Source organism: Salmo salar, chromosome 17, assembly GCF_965601325.2.
Source record: "Salmo salar chromosome 17, fSalSal1, whole genome shotgun sequence".
Classification (NCBI taxonomy): domain Eukaryota; kingdom Metazoa; phylum Chordata; class Actinopteri; order Salmoniformes; family Salmonidae; genus Salmo; species Salmo salar.
In genome coordinates this window covers 70,773,838-70,792,695 of record NC_138307.1, presented here as the reverse complement: position 1 = coordinate 70,792,695, position 18,858 = coordinate 70,773,838, and the positions used below count along the sequence as shown (strand labels likewise).

At 43.2% G+C, this 18,858-nt stretch overlaps 1 protein-coding gene across 2 annotated transcripts; it reads left to right on the top strand.

Moving 5' to 3' along the window:
* Window positions 1–7,249: 7,249 nt before the first annotated feature.
* On the top strand, window positions 7,250–16,077 carry LOC106609763 (zinc finger C3HC-type protein 1). 2 transcript variants are annotated; one of them, XM_045700079.2, is made up of 10 exons: window positions 7,250–7,421; window positions 11,703–11,805; window positions 12,064–12,214; window positions 12,380–12,463; window positions 12,663–12,790; window positions 13,035–13,183; window positions 13,472–13,739; window positions 13,936–14,151; window positions 14,483–14,698; window positions 15,020–16,077. In XM_045700079.2, the coding sequence occupies exons 1-10, from the start codon at window positions 7,285–7,287 to the stop codon at window positions 15,089–15,091; spliced, it is 1,524 nt and encodes a 507-aa protein (XP_045556035.1). In that variant the 5' UTR covers window positions 7,250–7,284; the 3' UTR covers window positions 15,092–16,077. The 2 variants fall into 2 exon arrangements, with proteins under 2 accessions (XP_045556035.1, XP_045556034.2); XM_045700078.2 differs by lacking the exons at window positions 7,250–7,421; window positions 11,703–11,805 and having other exon boundaries at window positions 11,918–12,214; window positions 13,936–14,181.
* The last annotated feature ends 2,781 nt before the right edge of the window (window positions 16,078–18,858 follow it).

The window sequence follows — 18,858 nt, the reverse complement described above, 5'->3', positions numbered from 1 at the left end:
AGTACTGTACAAAGTTAGAGGTGCACTATTTAATAGATTCCACTGCTCCCCCACCTTGGGCTTCCAGTGGGGAGACCTGAGGTCAACCTACCCCCGCCCCCTCCCGATCTCGTACTTCTGAGTGGGAGACCTTCCCAGGCAGTAGCCTGCCTAGCTCACAAACTTGAATCAGGGCGCCCACTCCGACAAGGTTAATTGACCCACAGTCCCACACGGTGACATGATATCATTGACGTAACGTGCAAATGAGCGATAGAAAACCGATTGCGTAAATATCACCACTCCAAATTTTTGCAGCCACCCCGTGCCGCCCCCAACAAGATGCCGACTTGGGCGGCTGCCCATGTCGCCTATACCTAAATCAACCACTTGCTACAACAGACTGCAAACAGAGAAGACAATACTCATATTGTACATATAACTCACCAGCCAGCATTCTACAACATACCCCAATGGTCCTTGGGGCTGGTGTTATGTCTTATTTTCTCTGTCTCCTTTCTCTCTGTCATGATGTCAGCTGAAAGTGTGTGTCTTCGGACAGTGAGGTGGAAGATGGACCCTGATGAGGCCACTGTTGTAGATAACCTGCTTATGGCCATCAGATGGTACCAGACAAACTTTGAATTGAACTCCAGCTCTTGCCAAAATAGTTTGTTTTTCTGCACAGAACTGAACTGCTTCCAATTGGCTCATTCATCCCTCTTCCTCTCCCCTGTAACTATTCCCCAGGTTGTTGCTGTAGATGAGAATGTGTTTTTAGTCAGCTTAACTGTGAAAATAAGGGTTAAAAAAACTGTGATCTCAAATTCTTTAGTGCAAGGGAAATTGATGGGTTCATTCTCTGCTAAAGTTTCTCCACAAATCTATGGATGGATGATGCCAGAGATATCCCGGTTCACAATTTTGGTCCAGGCAGACATAGAAGGAAAGACTTCACTATGGAACCATTGCTCTCATCCAGGCTGTTGATGGTCACTGTGTAAGTGACCTTGACTTCAAGAAAGAGCTGGAGTTCAATTCAAAGGGTAGGTAACAACACATCTGCCACGCTGATCCTCAACACGTGGGCCCCTCAGGGGTGCGTGCTCAGTCCCCTCCTGTACTCCCTGTTCACCCATGACTGCATGGCCAGGCACGACTCCAACACCATCATTAAGTTTGCAGACGACACAACAGTGGTAGGCCTGATCACTGACAACGATGAGACAGTCTTTAGGGAGGAGGTCAGAGACCTGGCCGAGTGGTGCCAGGATAACAACCTCTCCCTCAACATGATCAAGACAAAGGAGAGGACCGAGCACGCCCCCATTCCCATCTACGGGGCTGTAGTGGAGCAGACTGAGAGCTTCAAGTTCCTTGGTGTCCACATCACCAACAAACTATCATGGTCCAAGCACCACAAGACAGTCGTAAAGAGGGCATGACAAAGCCCACTCCCCCTCAGGAGAATGAAAAGATTTGTCATGGGTCCTCAGATCCTCAAAAAGTTCTACAGCTGTACCATCGAGAGCATCCTGACTGGTTGCATCACTGCCTGGTATGGCAACTGCTCAGCCTCCGATCGCAAAGCACTACAGAGGGTAGTGCGTACGGCCCAGTACATCACTGAGCCCAAGCTTCCTGCCATCCACGACCTCTGTACCAGGCGGTGTCAGAGGAAGGCCCTAAAAATTGTCAAAGACTCCAGCCACCCTAGTCATAGATTGTTCTCTCTGCTACTGTACGGCAAGCGGGTACCGGAGCGCTAAGTCTAGGTCCAAAAGGCTTCTTAACAGCTTCTACCCCCAAACCATAAGACTCCTGAATAGCTAATCAAATGGCTACCCGGACTATTTGCATTTGACTTATCTATTTTTTACTTAACACTTATTTTTCTTAAAACTGAATTGTTGTTTAAGGGCTTGTAAGTAAGCATTTCACTGTAAGGCCTACGCCTGTTGTATTCGGCTCATGTGACAAATAAAATTTGATTTGATTTGATTTGGTCTTTCTTTACTTCTTAATGGTATATTTCACCCCTGATTCAGTGCAAAGAGCCTGGTTGATCATGTCAACCACTGGCCTCTGGTACCCATGTGTGGGTAAGAATCCCGGCACCTACTGGCCCGTACTTTGATCTCCTTTCTCTCTGTGTCCCCTTCATTTCACACTGTTTCTGTCAATAAACAATCAAATCTGTAAGGAGAATGGCCAGTTGTGCAGCCTTGTCACAGGTTGTAAAATCTGATGTGTGGTGATGATGACAAAACTCTATGGGCTGTGCACAACCAGTTGATTCCACTAGCCTTGATTTGGCTAGCTGACCCTGAAACAAGCTTAAAGTGACATTATAAACATTTATTTTTACTGCTCTACTTATGTTGGTAACCAGTTTATAATAGCAATAAGGCACCTCAGAGGTTTGTGGTATATGGCCAATATACCACGGCTTTGGGCTGTATCCAGGCAATCCGCGTTGCGTCGTGCATAAGAACATACCTTAACCGTCGTATATTGGCGATATACCACACCCCCTCGTGCCTTATTGCTTAAATATGTAACCTGACAAAATTCACATATAAACATGAGTTATAGATCTATCATTCTACTTGAAAGCAAGTATAAGAAGCGGTAGAGCTGTTCTATGTGCGCTTTTTATATACTTCCCGTTTTTTTGTTTTTGCATAATTTTACCCTTGGTTTTGTACACCAGCTTCAAATAGCTGAAAATACAATATTTTTGGTCATGGAAAATATATGTCACAGTGGTTTAGATGGTACAATGATTCTCTACACTATACTAGCTTATTTTCTCACTAACTGAAATTATGTGAACTATTCGAGTTTTAACAACCAGGAAACGATTTAATTGCTAGCAATATTAGTCTATGAGTGCAAAGCCCTCCTCAGGGAGTGTGCCCGGGGGCCTAGCTGATCCTTCTAATGATGCATTTTGCATCATGTTGTTGTGGCCGGTGACACTTTGCTTCCCGATAGTCTGTCATGGATATTCACCACTAAGGACTCAAACTCAATGTAAATGAATCAATGTTCATTATAACGGCCGGAGAGGTTCACAAACTCAATCCAAGCTTGATGAAATCTCTGAAGAGGGCATTCCCTTTCAGTACTCTTATACTGCTACACAAGCAAGTCAAATAAGCATGATTGACATGATTCATTATTCATCATTAATACGTTGGTTCCTGCACGTGACTGACTGACACCTCACAAGGCTTCATCTCCCAAAGCTGGGACCTTGAAACTGAGATACTACTTTTGGTTCCCAGAATAATGTTCTGGGTGTACTGCCAATTGGTCTGAGGAAGAGGTCACAGTCAACTGCATGAACCAAGATAGAGGGAGAGGAGATGCTGTGTACAGTTCAATGCTATCTCTTCAGACAACAACACTTTCCCTCACTTTCCCTCCTTTTAACACTCTGTGATAATTATCGTTCAATTTTAAGCTATCAAAGGAGGTTCTATTCTTCTATTAAAGTAAGTGAAATCAACACATTAAACCAAACACTTCATACCTTCAAACCCTTCACTCTGGATCTGTAGACTCAGATTGTTTCCAAGCTCTTACCACAATTGGGTTGCATTGACCTGTTCTGTACGAACTTCCTGTGACATGAACTAGTCAAAATATAAAACCTGTTTTTTAGAAAATCTGCTAGGGCCTTCAAAAAGTTGGTGCTGACTTATCAGCTCAGTATTCGGTACTAAAACATTTCCTTGGATCTACTCCAATTCTGGACACTGTTCCACGTCATGGAAACAGATGATTGTTTTAGATGACATTACCTTCTTACTTAAATCACTGGTATATTCAAACTATCGAATTGAGTAATAATAATAGAATATTGTCAAAAACGTATCTTATTCAATTATTCATACCTCTGTCCCAAATTTTCCCACTGTGTCCCTTACAGCCTGTTTTCAGTGAGTACCGTTCACTATCTATTGATCCACAGGAAGCTTATCTTAAAAAAAAAACACCAGATGGCAGCCTCTAATATTATATTAGTCCCAAGGCTCAATCCCTCTGTTCGTCATGTGACCTTGTATTGAAACATTTACTCCTTCAAATTACTAAGACATTGCCTTATTAGAGTGCTATCTGAAAGCCGCTAATATTACCATTCACTTTGTTACTTTCACTAGTCTTCATATCTGTTTCCTTCAACTAGGACCCTTCCCTTCTTCCCAATAGGAAAGACCCTCTCAATCACTACTGCTAATGCACACGGATCACTATCAAACTGTGTTCTGCTTTCACCGCCACTGTAAGGTTTAAAAACAAACAAAACAAACATGATAACTTTTTCCTTATTGGAAGGCATTGTTTGCATTTAAGTCTACTCTTGATATTTATTACCAATTTCTGTTGGATATTCACTTTCTGCTTCACACTCATTAAATGTCTATTATTTTGAGATTCATATGTAATGCGCCAAAATTATAAAATACATCGGCCAATTCAGAAGGGGAGCAATAAACTTCGGAGAGAGCTTCCTTTTTAAAGTAGCTATCTAGACTAGAGTTTCTTTCTGGGATCAACAGTCCACTGTCATTGGAATATTCTGTCCATAAGGTTTCTGGCACCTGAGACAAAATAGACTGGGAGGCAGTGTCAGACCCCCACTCCTCCTGGGAGTGCCCTCTCCTCAATTTGCCTGCTTACTCATTGGTTTAATATCTCATCTTTTGGGATATCAACGAATTAGTTTAGTTAAAAGTGGAGGTAGTAGCACCCGTATCCACAAACATAGAAAAACCCTGGAATGAGTAGGTGTGTCCAAACCTTTTACTGGTACTGTATCTTTGGAGAGGGCATAACAGGTTTAGGCAAAGCTTTAATTGCCTCTCATCTATCTTTGGAGAGGGAGCGACCCTCAGAAGTAATGTCATGACTCATGACCAAATATCTATCTTTGGAGAGGGCGCGACCTTGAGAAGTAATGTCATGACTCATGACCAAATATCTATCTTTGGAGAGGGCGCGACCCTCTCCAAAGACAGTGTCTTGAGAAACGCCCTAACTTCCCACAGTTGTAGCAGCTCCAGTCTCTCCCTCCGTCAGCAGGAGCCCCTCGTCCAGGACAGTGTCTTGAGAAATGTCCTAACTTCCCACAGTTGTAGCAGCTCCAGTCTCTCCCTCCGTCAGCTCCTAATCTAACGGCTCCTCCGCCTGGAACAGGCCCAACCTCAAGTGGGTTATGAGGGGATGGGAGACCACCATCTCCGTCTGCTGGTGGAGGATTTGGTAGTGGCGGATACAAGGGGGGGCCCCATGAAATGGTTGCACTCGGAGAAAGGCCAGCCAGGCCTCTTCTCCTTCTTTCTCTTCAAGTTGGCCTCTCACAGAAATCTCCATCTGTACACCTGGTCCAGTCTTATGTTTGGTTCCAATCAAATGAAATCAAACTTTATTTGTCACGTGTGCCGAATACAGCAGGTCAGTACCCCCCTAACAAATGTTTTATCCATTACACTACACGGCCCTTTTGGTTCCCAGCATGGATCCTCCATCCTACTCTTACTATTTCCCTTTCCCATATTAAATCCTTTGTTGAACTCTTTAGAAAAAACATCCAGTTTATCACGTCATCCCACACTCACAGAACTCTCACACCGGGGCTAAGCCCCTGTTCAGTTAATTAGTCAATCACACAATACTCACATCCACATTCACTCAGTACTATTCCCAAACACATTCAGTAATCTCCCTTATTACTCCTTATGCATCTTCAACGATTATCTTGTTGTTACTTCCTATGTATACATATGTATCTTCAAAGGTTCTCTTGCCGCTACTTCCAATACATATAAAATAGCACCTCGTGCTCAATAACACCTTGTGCTATTATCATTGATTCTCAGACCACGTAGACACTTCTCATAAATGCCTAAAGACAATTGTCAGTGGGGCTTTTCCTTCCCTCACTCTAGCCTTCTCCTAAGACTAGTTATAGCGTTCTCGTAAGACTTTCGGGCTCCCGAGTGGCAAACCGGTCTAAGGCACTGCATCTCAGTACTAGAGGCGTCACCACAGATCCTGGTTTGATTCCAGGCTGTATCACAACCGGCCGTGATTGGGAGTCCCATAGGGCGGTGCACAATTGGCCCAGTCTCGTCCGGGTTAAGGTTTGGCTGGGGCAGGCTGTCATTGTAAATAAGAATTTGTTCTTAACTGACTTGCCTATTTAAATAAAGGTTAAACATTAAAAAATAAAGACTATGGTACCTTTCTTCATTTTTATGTTTAGTTTTATTGGTTTTATTGTTGTACATTTTTTTCTTCTACACATTCATTTAAATTGACTTAATGAAATCAGTTGAGTTGTCCTTCTAGGTTTCGTAGATGTTGTGTTTCCTCCCAGATGCGTCCAACAGTTGAGGTCTGTTACGGGTGGGTCCTCACCCTCTTTTAGTGAGACGGGAATTTCCCTTTACGCCTTCTCAAGAATGTGCCACCGGTGTTCCCTCTCAGACCTTCACTGAAGGATCACGTCGAGAAGATCAAACATCCTGTTCATTACACCAGGATTGTTGTGGAAATTCACCACTAAGGACTCAAACTCAATGTAAATGAATCAATCTTTATTATAATGGCCAGAGAGGTTCACAAACTCAATCCAAGCTTGATTTCAGTCCTCTTATACTGCTACACAAACAAGTCATATAAGCATGATTTACATTATTCATTATTTATCTTTAATGTTGTTTGCTGCATGTGACTGACTGACACCTCATGAGGCTTCTTCTCTCAAAGCTGGAACCTTGAAACTGAGATACTGATTTTGGTTCCCAAACAATGTTCTGGGCGTACTGCCAATTGGTCTGAAGAGGAGGTCACAGTCACCTGGAGGGATGTGTACAATTCATTGCTATCTCTTCAGACAACAACATTTTCCCTCAAGTCCAATATCTTGAAAACTTGAAAACATTTTGGAACTGTATCAACAGTGGACTAGTGAAAAAAAATACTGAAAGATACATTTTGGAGTGGATTCTCCCTTCAAGAATTTCATAATTTAACCACCAAGGCAAAGGATTTCACAAGGAAATAGTTAAAAAATATATTTGGTAAATAGCACTGTCACAGTATAACGATTACAGTGTATGGACTTTGACAGTAGCCTACAGCAAAGGTACATTTAGAAGAATATAATAGATTTTATATGGACTTGTAAACATTGGCCACTTGAGTTGAAATCTAAGCAGGGCATTATCCCAAGCGGAACAGATAGCGTTCCTCTTTGAGGGGGGAAGATTTAGCGTCTAGCACCGACCGATTATGGCGGCCCTTGGCAGTCGTGGAAATCGTCTTGATAATTCTCCTAACAGACAATTAAAATCTGTTTTAGCATCTCCAGAGAAAGTCCGTGAACTTCTCAACGCAGGTGTATTGTCGGATGAAAACAGATCAAATGGGTAAGTTTTTGGAGAATTAACGAATGCAATTTTTTAGGGACCTAACGTTAACTAGTTAGCTAGTTTGCTAGCTAGCTTACTGTGGCTGGCTCGCCATCTAGCTAACTAGGTGCCCAGTTACGGATCTAGTTTCCACATGTAGCATTACATTAGCAAGCAAGTTGCACACTTTATCGAGACAGGTTTTTTTTTTTTTCTTGATGCCTTTCTTACTCGACAGTTAATTTGTGTTTGTCTGTTTTGTTATTTACAATAGTGTCTAGCCATTATAGCTGGCTATGTTACGTAAACGGTCAATCATATAGCAATGTAAATAATAATCACAAATGATCAAGACATTTAATTGCAGCATTGTTTTCATAGTAGCTGCTGCATGCACCACTGTAGTAGTAACATGCAATGTCTTCGAGTGTGAACTTGGTTATGTTTTTGTACATTTTTTACCATGTTTGATTGCTCACATGGGTCCACATGTGTGTACATAAATTAGGGTTTGTAACTATCAAATTACTAGAGTGGCTATGTCATAACCCTCGAAGTACCAGCATCAGGTAAAAATGGCATCCATATTGGTCAGGGAGAAATCCAAACCAGTGTAATTGGAATGAACGGCAGTAGAGGCATAGTCCTAATTTTACTTAAGCAGGAAAATATAAGTACGGTATGTGTTATATCAGAAATTGTGTAATTGTTCTCAACCTAAAATATTGTCACATCATTTAAATAGTTTTTACAGGTTTTAAACCAATGTTCTTTATAAATATCCTCTAAAATATAGGTAAACAGACCATCATAAATATCTAAATGTTTGTTTTCTTGGAAAGATGTGAGTGCTATTATATGATACAATATCAGTACTTGTTGCATTTACAACCTGTCTAAGTCTTATCATGAACTGATTCCAGCCAGTGTCTGGCTGTGGATTGACTGGGTTGTTTGAATGGAAGGTTGGCAGTATATTAAAACAATTAATGGTATCATACCTCTAAAACGATCTGGCTAGCTAGCTAACAAACGCACAGTGCAGATAAATGCATTATGAAAGGGATGATCAACAAGGGGCTATATGTTCTATTGAAGATAATAAAGGATGTGGAAGGTGTGTTTAACGATGTGCTAGCGGAGTGGCGTTATTTTCCAGAGAACGCATACAGCCCCGAGTTGATTATCCCTTTTAAACCATGGCTATAATTTAACTCATTTGCCACTAGAAATGTGTTAAACTTCCACTGAAGTAGCTAGCAAGTTTACTAGATAGCTGCAGTAGTTGCCGTGGTAACCAATGTGAGAGAAATGAAGTATTTACCTGATTTGTTTAATATTAATAGTTAACAACTATATGCTTAACAAATAGTGAGGGATATTCATGACTACTAATGCTGTGCTTCTGTAAAGGGTTGGCTCCTCTCTTACACATTCACTCCCCTCAGCTGGTCTAGGCCTCTAGTCAAGGACTTTCTTGGTGACTACGGGATAGAGAGAACTTGAGGGACAGAATAACCTGTTAGCTTTGCTTCTGAGTAACTTGGTCGCACAGCTTTAGACAAAAGTGACCACAGTTCTTGAGTCTATCCTTTTCTTTTACTATCTTCCAAGGGCACAGCTGTGTGGAGATATGAAGAGAACAGAGGCTAGCTTGAACTGAAAGGAGAAACGGAACTGCTGTTATCACTTGTTTGTGCGCTATGATCTCACACAACCAATACACATAGGCACAAGAAGATAACAAGGTAGCTTATGATGCCCCGGGCTGCTGGGGATGGGTGGAACCAACCAAGGACTAAGCAGTTTTTGGGTTTCTATATAAACCCCTTGCGTTTCTGTATTATTCGGGCTCTCAACGATCACTTCTGGGTGGTCGTTGACAAGTTCCATTATTGCAAAAATGTGTCGATATTAAAGTATAATTGTTTGAAGAAATAACAAAGTCTCTCCTTATTGGTTAGAATTTCCACGACACCAAACAAACAGACTTGCTAGTTTAGCTAACCAAACCATCAGTCCTGGCTTGCTATTATGAAAATCAAATTCAACAATACCAATACTGTTTTCAATTTGACTTTTGCTTTCAAAAGCAGCTCAAACAAAACATGTAAACATGAACTATGGCCATTGAATTCTACCATACAAATATACTGTGCATTATAGGGAAATAATGCACGCTCTGGAATGCCCTTCAAGCCAATCAGAAACAAGTTTAACGATGCCATAATTAAGCAATAAGGCCCGAGGGGGTATGGTAAACTCAGCAAAAAAAGGAACGTCCTCTCACTGTCAACTGAGTTTATTTTCAGCAAACTTAACATGTGTAAATATTTGTATGAACATAACAAGATTCAACAACAGACAAACTGGACAAGTACCACAGACATGTGACTAACAGAAATGGAATGTGTCCCTGAACAAAGGGGGGTCAAAGTCAAAAGTAATAGTCAGTATCTGGTGTGGCCACCAGCTGCATTAAGTACTGCAGTGCATCTCCTCCTTATGGACTGCAGCAGATTTTCCAGTTCTTGCTGTGAGATGTTACCCCACTCTTCCACCAAGGCACCTGCAAGTGCCCAGACATTTCTGGGGGGAATGGCCCTAGCCCTCACCCTCCGATCCAACAGGTCCCAGATGTGCTCAATTGGATTAAGATCCGGGCTCTTCGCTGGCCATGGCAGAACACTGACATTCCTGTCTTGCAGGAAATCACACACAGAACGAGCAGTATGGCTGGTGGCATTGTGATGCTGGAGGGTCATGTCAGGATGAGCCTGCAGGAAGGGTACCACATGAGGGAGGAGGAGGATGTCTTCCCTGTAATGCACAGCGTTGAGATTGCCTGCAATGACAACAAGCTCAGTCCGATGATGCTGTGACACACCGCCCCAGACCATGACGGACCCTCCACCTCCAAATCGATCCCTCTCCAGAGTACAGGCCTCAGTGTAACGCTCATTCCTTCGACGATAAACGCGAATCCGACCATCACCCCTGGTGAGACAAAAATGCGGCTCGTCAGTGAAGAGCACTTTTTTCCAGTCCTGTCTGGTCCAGCGACGGTGGGTTTGTGCCCATAGGCGACGTTGTTGCCGGTGATGTCTGGTGAGGACCTGCCTTACAACAGGCCTACAAGCCCTCAGTCCAGCCTCTCTCAGCCTATTGCGGACAGTCTGAGCATTGATGGAGGGATTGTGCGTTCCTGATGTAACTCGGGCAGTTGTTGTTGCCATCCTGTACCTGTCCCGCAGGTGTGATGTTCGGATGTACCGATACTGTGCAGGTGTTGTTACACGTGGTCTGCCACTGCGAGGATGATCAGCTGTCCGTCCTGTCTCCCTGTAGCACTGTCTTAGGCATCTCACAGTACGGACATTGCAATGTATTTCCCTGGCCACATCTGCAGTCTTCATGCCTCCTTGCAGCATGCCTAAGGCACGTTCACGCAGATGATCAGGGACCCTGGGCATCTTTCTTTTGGTGTTTTTCAGAGTCAGTAGAAAGGCCTCTTTTGTGTCCTAAGTTTTCATAACTGTGACCTTAATTGCCTACCGTCTGTAAGCTGTTAGTGTCTTAACGACCGTTCCACAGGTGCATGTTCATTAATTGTTTAGGGTTCATTGAACAAGCATGGGAAACAGTGTTTAAACCTTTTACAATGAAGATCTGTGAAGTTATTTGGATATTTATGAATTATCTTTGAAAGACGGGTTCCTGAAAAGGGGACATTTCTTTTTTTGCTGCGTTTATATGGCCAATATACCACGGCTAAGGGCTGTTCTTACGTACGACGACACGTGGAGTGCTTGGACACAGGTCTTATATATGGCCAATATACCATGGCTCACAACCCCCTCAGGTGCCTTATTGCTATTGATGAACTGTTTACCAACATAATTAGAGCAGTGAAAAGAAATGTTTTGTCATTCCCGGATCGGGTGATACCATGGCTTTCAGCCAATCAGCATTCAGGGCTCGAACCACCCAGGTTATAATTTACGCTATGTTATGACAGCACTGGCAAACCATGGTTGACCAACTCCCTGACCAAAATGGCTGACCTTTATCCATCATAAGAAGGTCCATGACCATTCTAGTATTCTAATTCCTAATTCTATGGTTGTTACACTGTGTACATGAGATGTTGCTGACTTGTGAGCGTGCGCGACACAGAATATCATACATAACATGTTTAAAGTACCCTATACGAGTTGTTGTATTTGATGAATGTTTGTTTAGCCCTATAGCTAATGCAAATTCCTTCTGTGAAATGTTTTTTCTTCTTGTGAATTTCAGTGTTCAGGGAGAGCTGGATAAGGTGGCACCAAACGGCAACCGTCAAGTTCCTTGTGAAGCGTCTAACAAAGAAGCCTTTTTCACAAGAGTGGAGTCCTACTCTATATCCTTTCTGCATCCAAGCCACGACATGACATGTTATACTGCCAAAGTGTTGTGTGAATAACCTTTTGAGTAGTACTGTAGTTGTACAGCACACCCTTTGCATTGCTTTTTACACACTAATAACATTGCCTACATTCCCCTTTTCACATTTTTCATCAAGACAATAACTTTTCACATTTATTTAATCATAATGCTCATTTTGATAATTTCTAGTGTGCTGTGTAAACGTTGTAAAACGTTTCCTTAGCGGGAGCACTGTCTGAGATGGGCAGGAAAGCCCCGCACTCTCTCCCCCCTGAAGTGTGCCAGCTATGGCTGGATCAACGTGGGATGTGACATGTTGAAATGTTCAAGTTGCCAGGCTTTCCTCTGTGCATCACTACAGCCAACCTTGGACTTCCAGAAATGTGAGCAGAGCAACCGGTTTGACACGTCTGCTGAACTTCCAACCATTATTGCAAAAGCCTTTGTTTTTTTTATTGTTAGAAACACAGAATGTTGTCATTAATTTTGTGCCTAAATACATTTAGCGGTTGGAATAATGTTTGCCCCTACTTCTTTCCTCTCCATAGATGATTCCCGGATAGCAGAGATAACTAGACAACTACAGACACAGCATGAGAAGTTTTGTCCATGGCCAGACTTTCCATGCCCAGGTAATGCAAAACTTTAATCCTCTCGTTGAATGGAGGTGGGTACATGTGTCTGTGTTCATTAGGCAACAAAAGGAAGGAATTGTATGGATGTACTGAAACAGGGAGGGACTACCTGGACTTGTCCAATAAGAAACAGTCATTTTTTATTTCTGTTGTGTGCCTTACTGCACATGACCGTGATGTTGTATTGCCGTTTTAGACCGGTTCTGGCTTGTCCCGGCGAACGAGCCATCAGTGCTGCTCAGTGCTTTCCTGGAGCGCTTTCACACCACCTGTCTCCTGGAGCAGCAGCTACCTGCCATGAAGCCAGAACAGCTTAAAACCATGGTGAGGGAGGCGAGCCATGTTCCTACACAACAATGAATCACCTATAGAAAGACGGGCTCTGTCCAGATACTAGCCTCTTCTGCTAGCCCCTTCTGCTAGCCCCTTCCCCTTATGGAGGTCTGTCTATGAACCCTTGGTTTGGGAATGCAGTTGAGCTTTTTCCCCACATGGCTTCTTGCACTACGATCCATTATCCTTTGCACAAAGAGAATCCCTCCCATCTCACCACTTTGTTTCCCTGCAGTCTTTGACGGAGGATGTGATTGGCGTTCTACTGCAGTTGATTGAGGATGAACAGAAGAAGCAGGGCAGGTCCCCTCTGAAGTCCACCTCTGAGGTCCTGGCTGTTCAGGTGGCTGCCTGCATCGTGGCCCTCTGTGGCTGGACTGGAAGGTTAGATATGAGAACAAGTCTCCCAATCTCCTTTTTATTGACAAAAAAATGTAGAGGCAAAACATTGTAACATTAGAAAAATACCAGGTCACTCTTACCAGATCGTGGCACTTAAAAGCCTTTATTGAATTGGCATCTCCATGTAGAAAGTTAAAAACATTTGCTTGTCTTAACTTTTAATTTTGGAAAGCAAAAAGCAGCTTAGCATATTAACTCGTTTTTTCCCCCTTTGTATTCATGTTCTATTAATAGGTTTGTTTCCACTTTCTCCCCTTGCTGTTTTTGCAGCCCAGCTCTGCAGGCCATGAGCCTACCCCTCCTTACCTGCTCCTTCTGCATGCGCAAAGTGGGTCTGTGGAACTTCCACCAGATGGAGGGAACAGGAAAAGAGGTAGAGGGAGACGTCCCAAAGTCCCCCACCACCCCGACGTCATCTACACCCCTGCCTGCACCCGAGGCTCAGGGGGACAGGAAGACCCCCACCTCGCCCTCACCTTCTCCTACTCCCTACCGCAGGGGGCTGCGGAGCCAGGACAAGACCAGAGGCTCAGAGCAGGTAGGTTTCAGGCAAGGCAGGCCACTTGAACTGGACGAATAGGTTAAGGTGGCACTTGGATGAGTTGGAAGTTCTAGCAAACCCGTTTTCCCAGTTTCTCGGTTCTTTGTAGCTTTCAGAATGTTGTAACATGGGCTCTCATACCTCTAGTCATGGATCTGTTTGTTAAAGTTCTCTGTTGATTGTGTCTTGGCAGCCTGTGGGCAGTCTGTCCCCCATGGTGGTCCGCACCCGCAGCAGGGACTCTCCCAGCCCCAGCGAGGAGCAGCCCGGCCCTCAGCCCAGGGGGAAGAGGCCCATGACCGGGGGCCGAGGCCAGGGGGAGGGGACAGGGAGCGAGGGGACTGCTTCGGGGGGCTCCAGCCCCCAACGCAACCCCAAACGCATGTGCCTCTCCTCAGCCAGTAGCCCTGTAAGCCTTTACTCTCCGTGTTCACACCAGGTGTGTCGGGATTGTCCAGACCTGGGATGTGTGTGTGTGTGTGTGTGTGTGTGTGTGTGTGTGTGTGTGTGTGTACACTCTGTAGCAGATATAATACAGACAAATCCATCTATTTTAACACCGCCCTTACCTATAAATGTCTGCCTTGTTCTAACTGATCTTGGCCACTGGGTGCATGTGGGAGGGGAATGCACTTCAAGGTGAAGTTAAACTACTAAACTGACCCATGACCAGCATCTATCTTCACCCTAATCCGGTGCGTGCCACAACCTATTGACTTTCTCCATTCTCTTGTTTTCAGGAGGGCCCCCTGCATAGGAGTGTGTTTGACCCACTAGCCCAGCACAGAGACTGGTGCCCCTGGGTGAATGTAGGCAAGGAGAACACCCAGCCCACTGGTGGTGTACCCCTGCTGGGCCAAGAGGGAGAGCACCAGCAGGGCTGGAGGGCCGCGCTCACTCTCCTCCTCCCCATGAAGAAGTGCTTCAGCCCAAACAAGGCAGCCAGTCCCCTACAGGTGAGAATCAGAACTTGGATGTGGTAAAATGGGGGTCCTGTGTCTCACTTGGTTGAGCATGGCTCTAACAATTCCAGCATTGTGGGTTTGATTCCTGCTGGGACCACCCATATGAAAATGTATGCTCTGAATGATGTAAGTCACTCTGGATAAAAGCGTCTGCAAAAACGGCATACTATTATGACAATATGAAGGGTTGACATGGCTATGTTCTACAATGGAGCAATGTATATTACATTGTTACAGTTTCAGCATTTGGTCATAACTCTGCTATATGAGCAAGCTTTCATTTCTAACACTTCTGTTCCCTCTTTCCTCCAGGGTCCACATGACAAGTCTAAAAGAGTGTTTGCTATATTCCGTCAGTGGCAGGTATCTTCCCCATCTCAGTAAGGTCTTCCTTTCCACCCCAGAGACAGGATCATCGTGACATTCTCCATTCATATTCTTCCCTGTGGTATGCTGTACTGTACTAGTTTCACTGACAGTGGTTTCATATCTGTGTATTTCTCCCATCCGTTAAGTCTGGTTTACAATCATGGGGGGGGAATGGGGTTTGTATGAATTGAAGTACCGATGAGGATGGTTTTGCCAATGAACTTTGGAATGTTGCCCGGCTGCATGGTTCGAAAGCGATGAGTTCTTCACGGACATTGCCCACCAAGGAAATTCTGTTCTGAATGCAGTTTTTTTTTTAAGTGGGTTGACTTTACACTAAACTTAGAACCACAGAATGCAACGGCACACGGACACTGCCTGGTCTCAGACCAGCGCCTTGCCTCGTTTGTTTTACCTCCTATGAAGACCGCATGTGCTCTTGTCCTGTCGTGTGTCTATGGAATATATGAGGGACAAGGATTCTGAAATCTACCCCATGAGAAAGAGCCATCTGGCTTACACTGGAAAAAAAGTCATATGTATTATCTTCAAAGGGTATACTCTGTCATGTAGAAGTGTAAACATTTATTTACATTTTTACCCTAAAAGCTGTGAGGAAGTCATTTTTTTTCAGTGCTGTTTTTTCCAGAGAGTATAAAGACGTAGATATAGGATTTCTAAACTTTACGCATACTAAATTTTGTTGCAAAGCAATTTTGTTACACAAATATTTTTAGAAACTTTGAAAAAGCTTTTTGGTTTTGTTTGTTTGCAAGTCTAAAGTGCTAAAGGGAGGGAGCAGGGGAAATCTTTTAATTGTAGATGTTAAACCAGGTAGAACAAATCATTTGCCATAGAAATCAGAGGATGTTTGGGGATAACATTGATTTAGTCTTTCATTCCATTTGCCTTTGTGGTTTTCTTAGCCAATGCAGTCCCTTCTACTGTGCATGTGCTTTTACTCTCCTAAGAGGATTTAATAAAATGTTCCTCTTTCTGCATGTTTATTTTTACTCTGCATTTTATTTTCATGTGTTCCCACGGCATATCCAATTTGTTTTGGAAGGATAAACTAATGACAAATTCAAATGCAGCTTCAAAAGGGAACATGTCGATGGCACTGTTCCAATAAATGTGGTCTTAATAAGTAGTTTGGAGGACAAAGCTTGGATCTGAGCCTGTATCTGCATAGCATCTGAGTGCTGATCTAGGATCTGCCCGTATAATCTTGTCAATTATGATCTAAAAAGCTCAACTCATCCTAGACCAGCACTCCTTCTCTGATGTGCTTTGTGGATACAGGCCCTGGTTTTGAGTGGCCCTTAGTCTTCTCACAGCAGCGTCTATGACCTACACAATAGCCCTAACTCTTCCTGGGCTGTCCTGTGGTTCCACACTGAGGTACTCATGGTCAGCCCATTATCCATAACAGTGGCAGTGAAGAGTTGCATTTCAGGTTCCTCCTTGGTGGCCATTTTGTCTGCTCTCATTTAAAACCAGACAACATGTGCAGTGTTTTCCTTAACATCTTAGAATCAGCCAAGCTTAGTACTAGTAATGCTACTCAGGTTGAGGCATAATAGGTAGCCTATTAGTCTGACTTATATAACCAAACGTAATATATTAGAAAAAGAGAAAGCAGTTAGAGAAGAAAACATGGCTGTTATGAGAGCAGCAGCTAACTGTGAGCTTGTCCTTGATACATCATTGTGTTTATAACCTTGGTCTTGCTCAGAAATAACTCCCTTGGTTAGGTCCCATCTGTATCCTATGTTGTTGCACAAGTTTCAAGCTATACTCTACTGTTTCTGTTTCTAAGAGGCAATTCAACTGAGAAAGCTGGTAGAAATCCTTAACATGTATTATATTAAGGGATCCTGGAAAGATACTAAGTGTGCAGCTAAAACAAACCTGTCAGCGACGCTGTTTTGTGGCCTGGCTTCCCCTTCTAGTGTTGCTTTGGGGGAGAGGCCATAGAAATAGAATGATCCCATCAAGGAATGTTGACTTGAATGGGGATGTCCTTTCTGGTCATTTTATTTAGAAGAGAGAGGCTGTGTCCAAAGGACTGTCAATGTTAGCTATCTGGGGTCTGCCTTGCCAGTTTCCACCCAACATCTGTGCATTCACTGCTGGGGGAGAGAAGGGGAGTCAAAACAAATATGCCACATGATGGGGGTGAATCTGTCTGAACTGGAAGCAATCCCACAGAGAAGGACGTGTCCATGAAAATAATATATTCCTGAACTCGGAACCAAAATACATAACTTAAGATCTTCAAGTTTTGTTGGATGAGGAATCTGACAAGCATGCCTTTTAGCTTTTTATTGCATCAACGATCAATGCAAGCTTTTATACTCAAACACCCATTTAATTAAGATCACTTAATTGGTCAATTACACACAAGGACTTACTGAAATTTGATTTCCACTTTTAACCCAACCCCTCCGAAAGACATACAGTACCAGGCAAAAGTTTGGACACCTACTCATTCAAGGGTTTTTATTTATTTTTACAATTTTCTACATTGTAGAATAATAGTGAAGACAAACTATGAATTAACACACATAGAATAATGTAGTAACTTAAAGTGTTAAACAAAGGGCCTTGAATTCTAAATAAATCACAGACGGTGTCACCAGCAAGCACCATCACACCACCTACAGTACATGCTTCATAGTGGGAACCACACACGTGGAGATCATCCGTTCACCTACTCTGCGTCTCACAAGAACACGGTGGTTGGAACCAAAAATCTCATATTTGGATTCAAATTTCCACCGGTCTAATGTCAATTGCTCGTGTTTCTTGGCCCAAGCAAGTCTTCTTATTGGTGTCTTTTTAGTGGTTTCTTTGCAGCAATCTGACCATGAAGGACTGATTCTGACACAGTCTCCTCTGAACAGTTGATGTGTCTGTTACTTGAACTCTGTGAAGCATTTATTTTGGCTGCAATCAGAGGTGCAGTTAATTGCCGATTTCTGAGGCTGGTAACTCTAATGAACTTATCCTCTGCAGCGGAAGTAACTCTGGGTCTTCCTGTGGAGGTTCTCATGAGAGCCAGTTTCATAGCGCTTGATGGTTTTTGCAACTGCACTTCAAGAAACTTTCAAAATTCTTGAAATTTTCTGGATTGACTGACCTTCATGTCTTAAAGTAATGTTGGACTGTCATTTCTCTTTGCTTATTTGAGCTGTTCTTGCCATAATATGGACTTGGTCTTTTACCAAATAGGGCTATCTTCTGTATACCACCCCTACCTTGTCACAACACAACTGATTGGCTCAAACGCATTAAGAAGGAAAGAAATTCCACAAATTAACTTTTAACAAGGCACACCTGTTAATTGAAATGCATTCCAGGTGACTACCTCATGAAGCTGGTTGAAAGAATGCCAAGCGTGTGCAAAGCTGTCAAGGCAAAGGGTGGTTACTTTTTTAGAATCTGAAATATAAAACATATTTTGATTAACACTTTTTTTGGTTACTACATGATTTCATATATGTCATAGTTTGGATGTATTCACTATTATTCTACAATGTAGAAAATAGTAAAAAAAATTAAGAAAAACCCTTGAATGAGTAGGTGTGGCCAAACTTTTGACTGGTACTGTACATATACAGGTTTTGGAGAGGGGGCTTGTTGTTGTGGGGGGTTAAGTGCATTGCTCAAGGGCACAACGGATAGGATTTGATGCCAGCAACTCTCTGGTTGCTCCCCCTCACACACACTGACACTGAACTGGAGAAGCACAGTGATTAATGAGGCCCTCTGCTCTATTT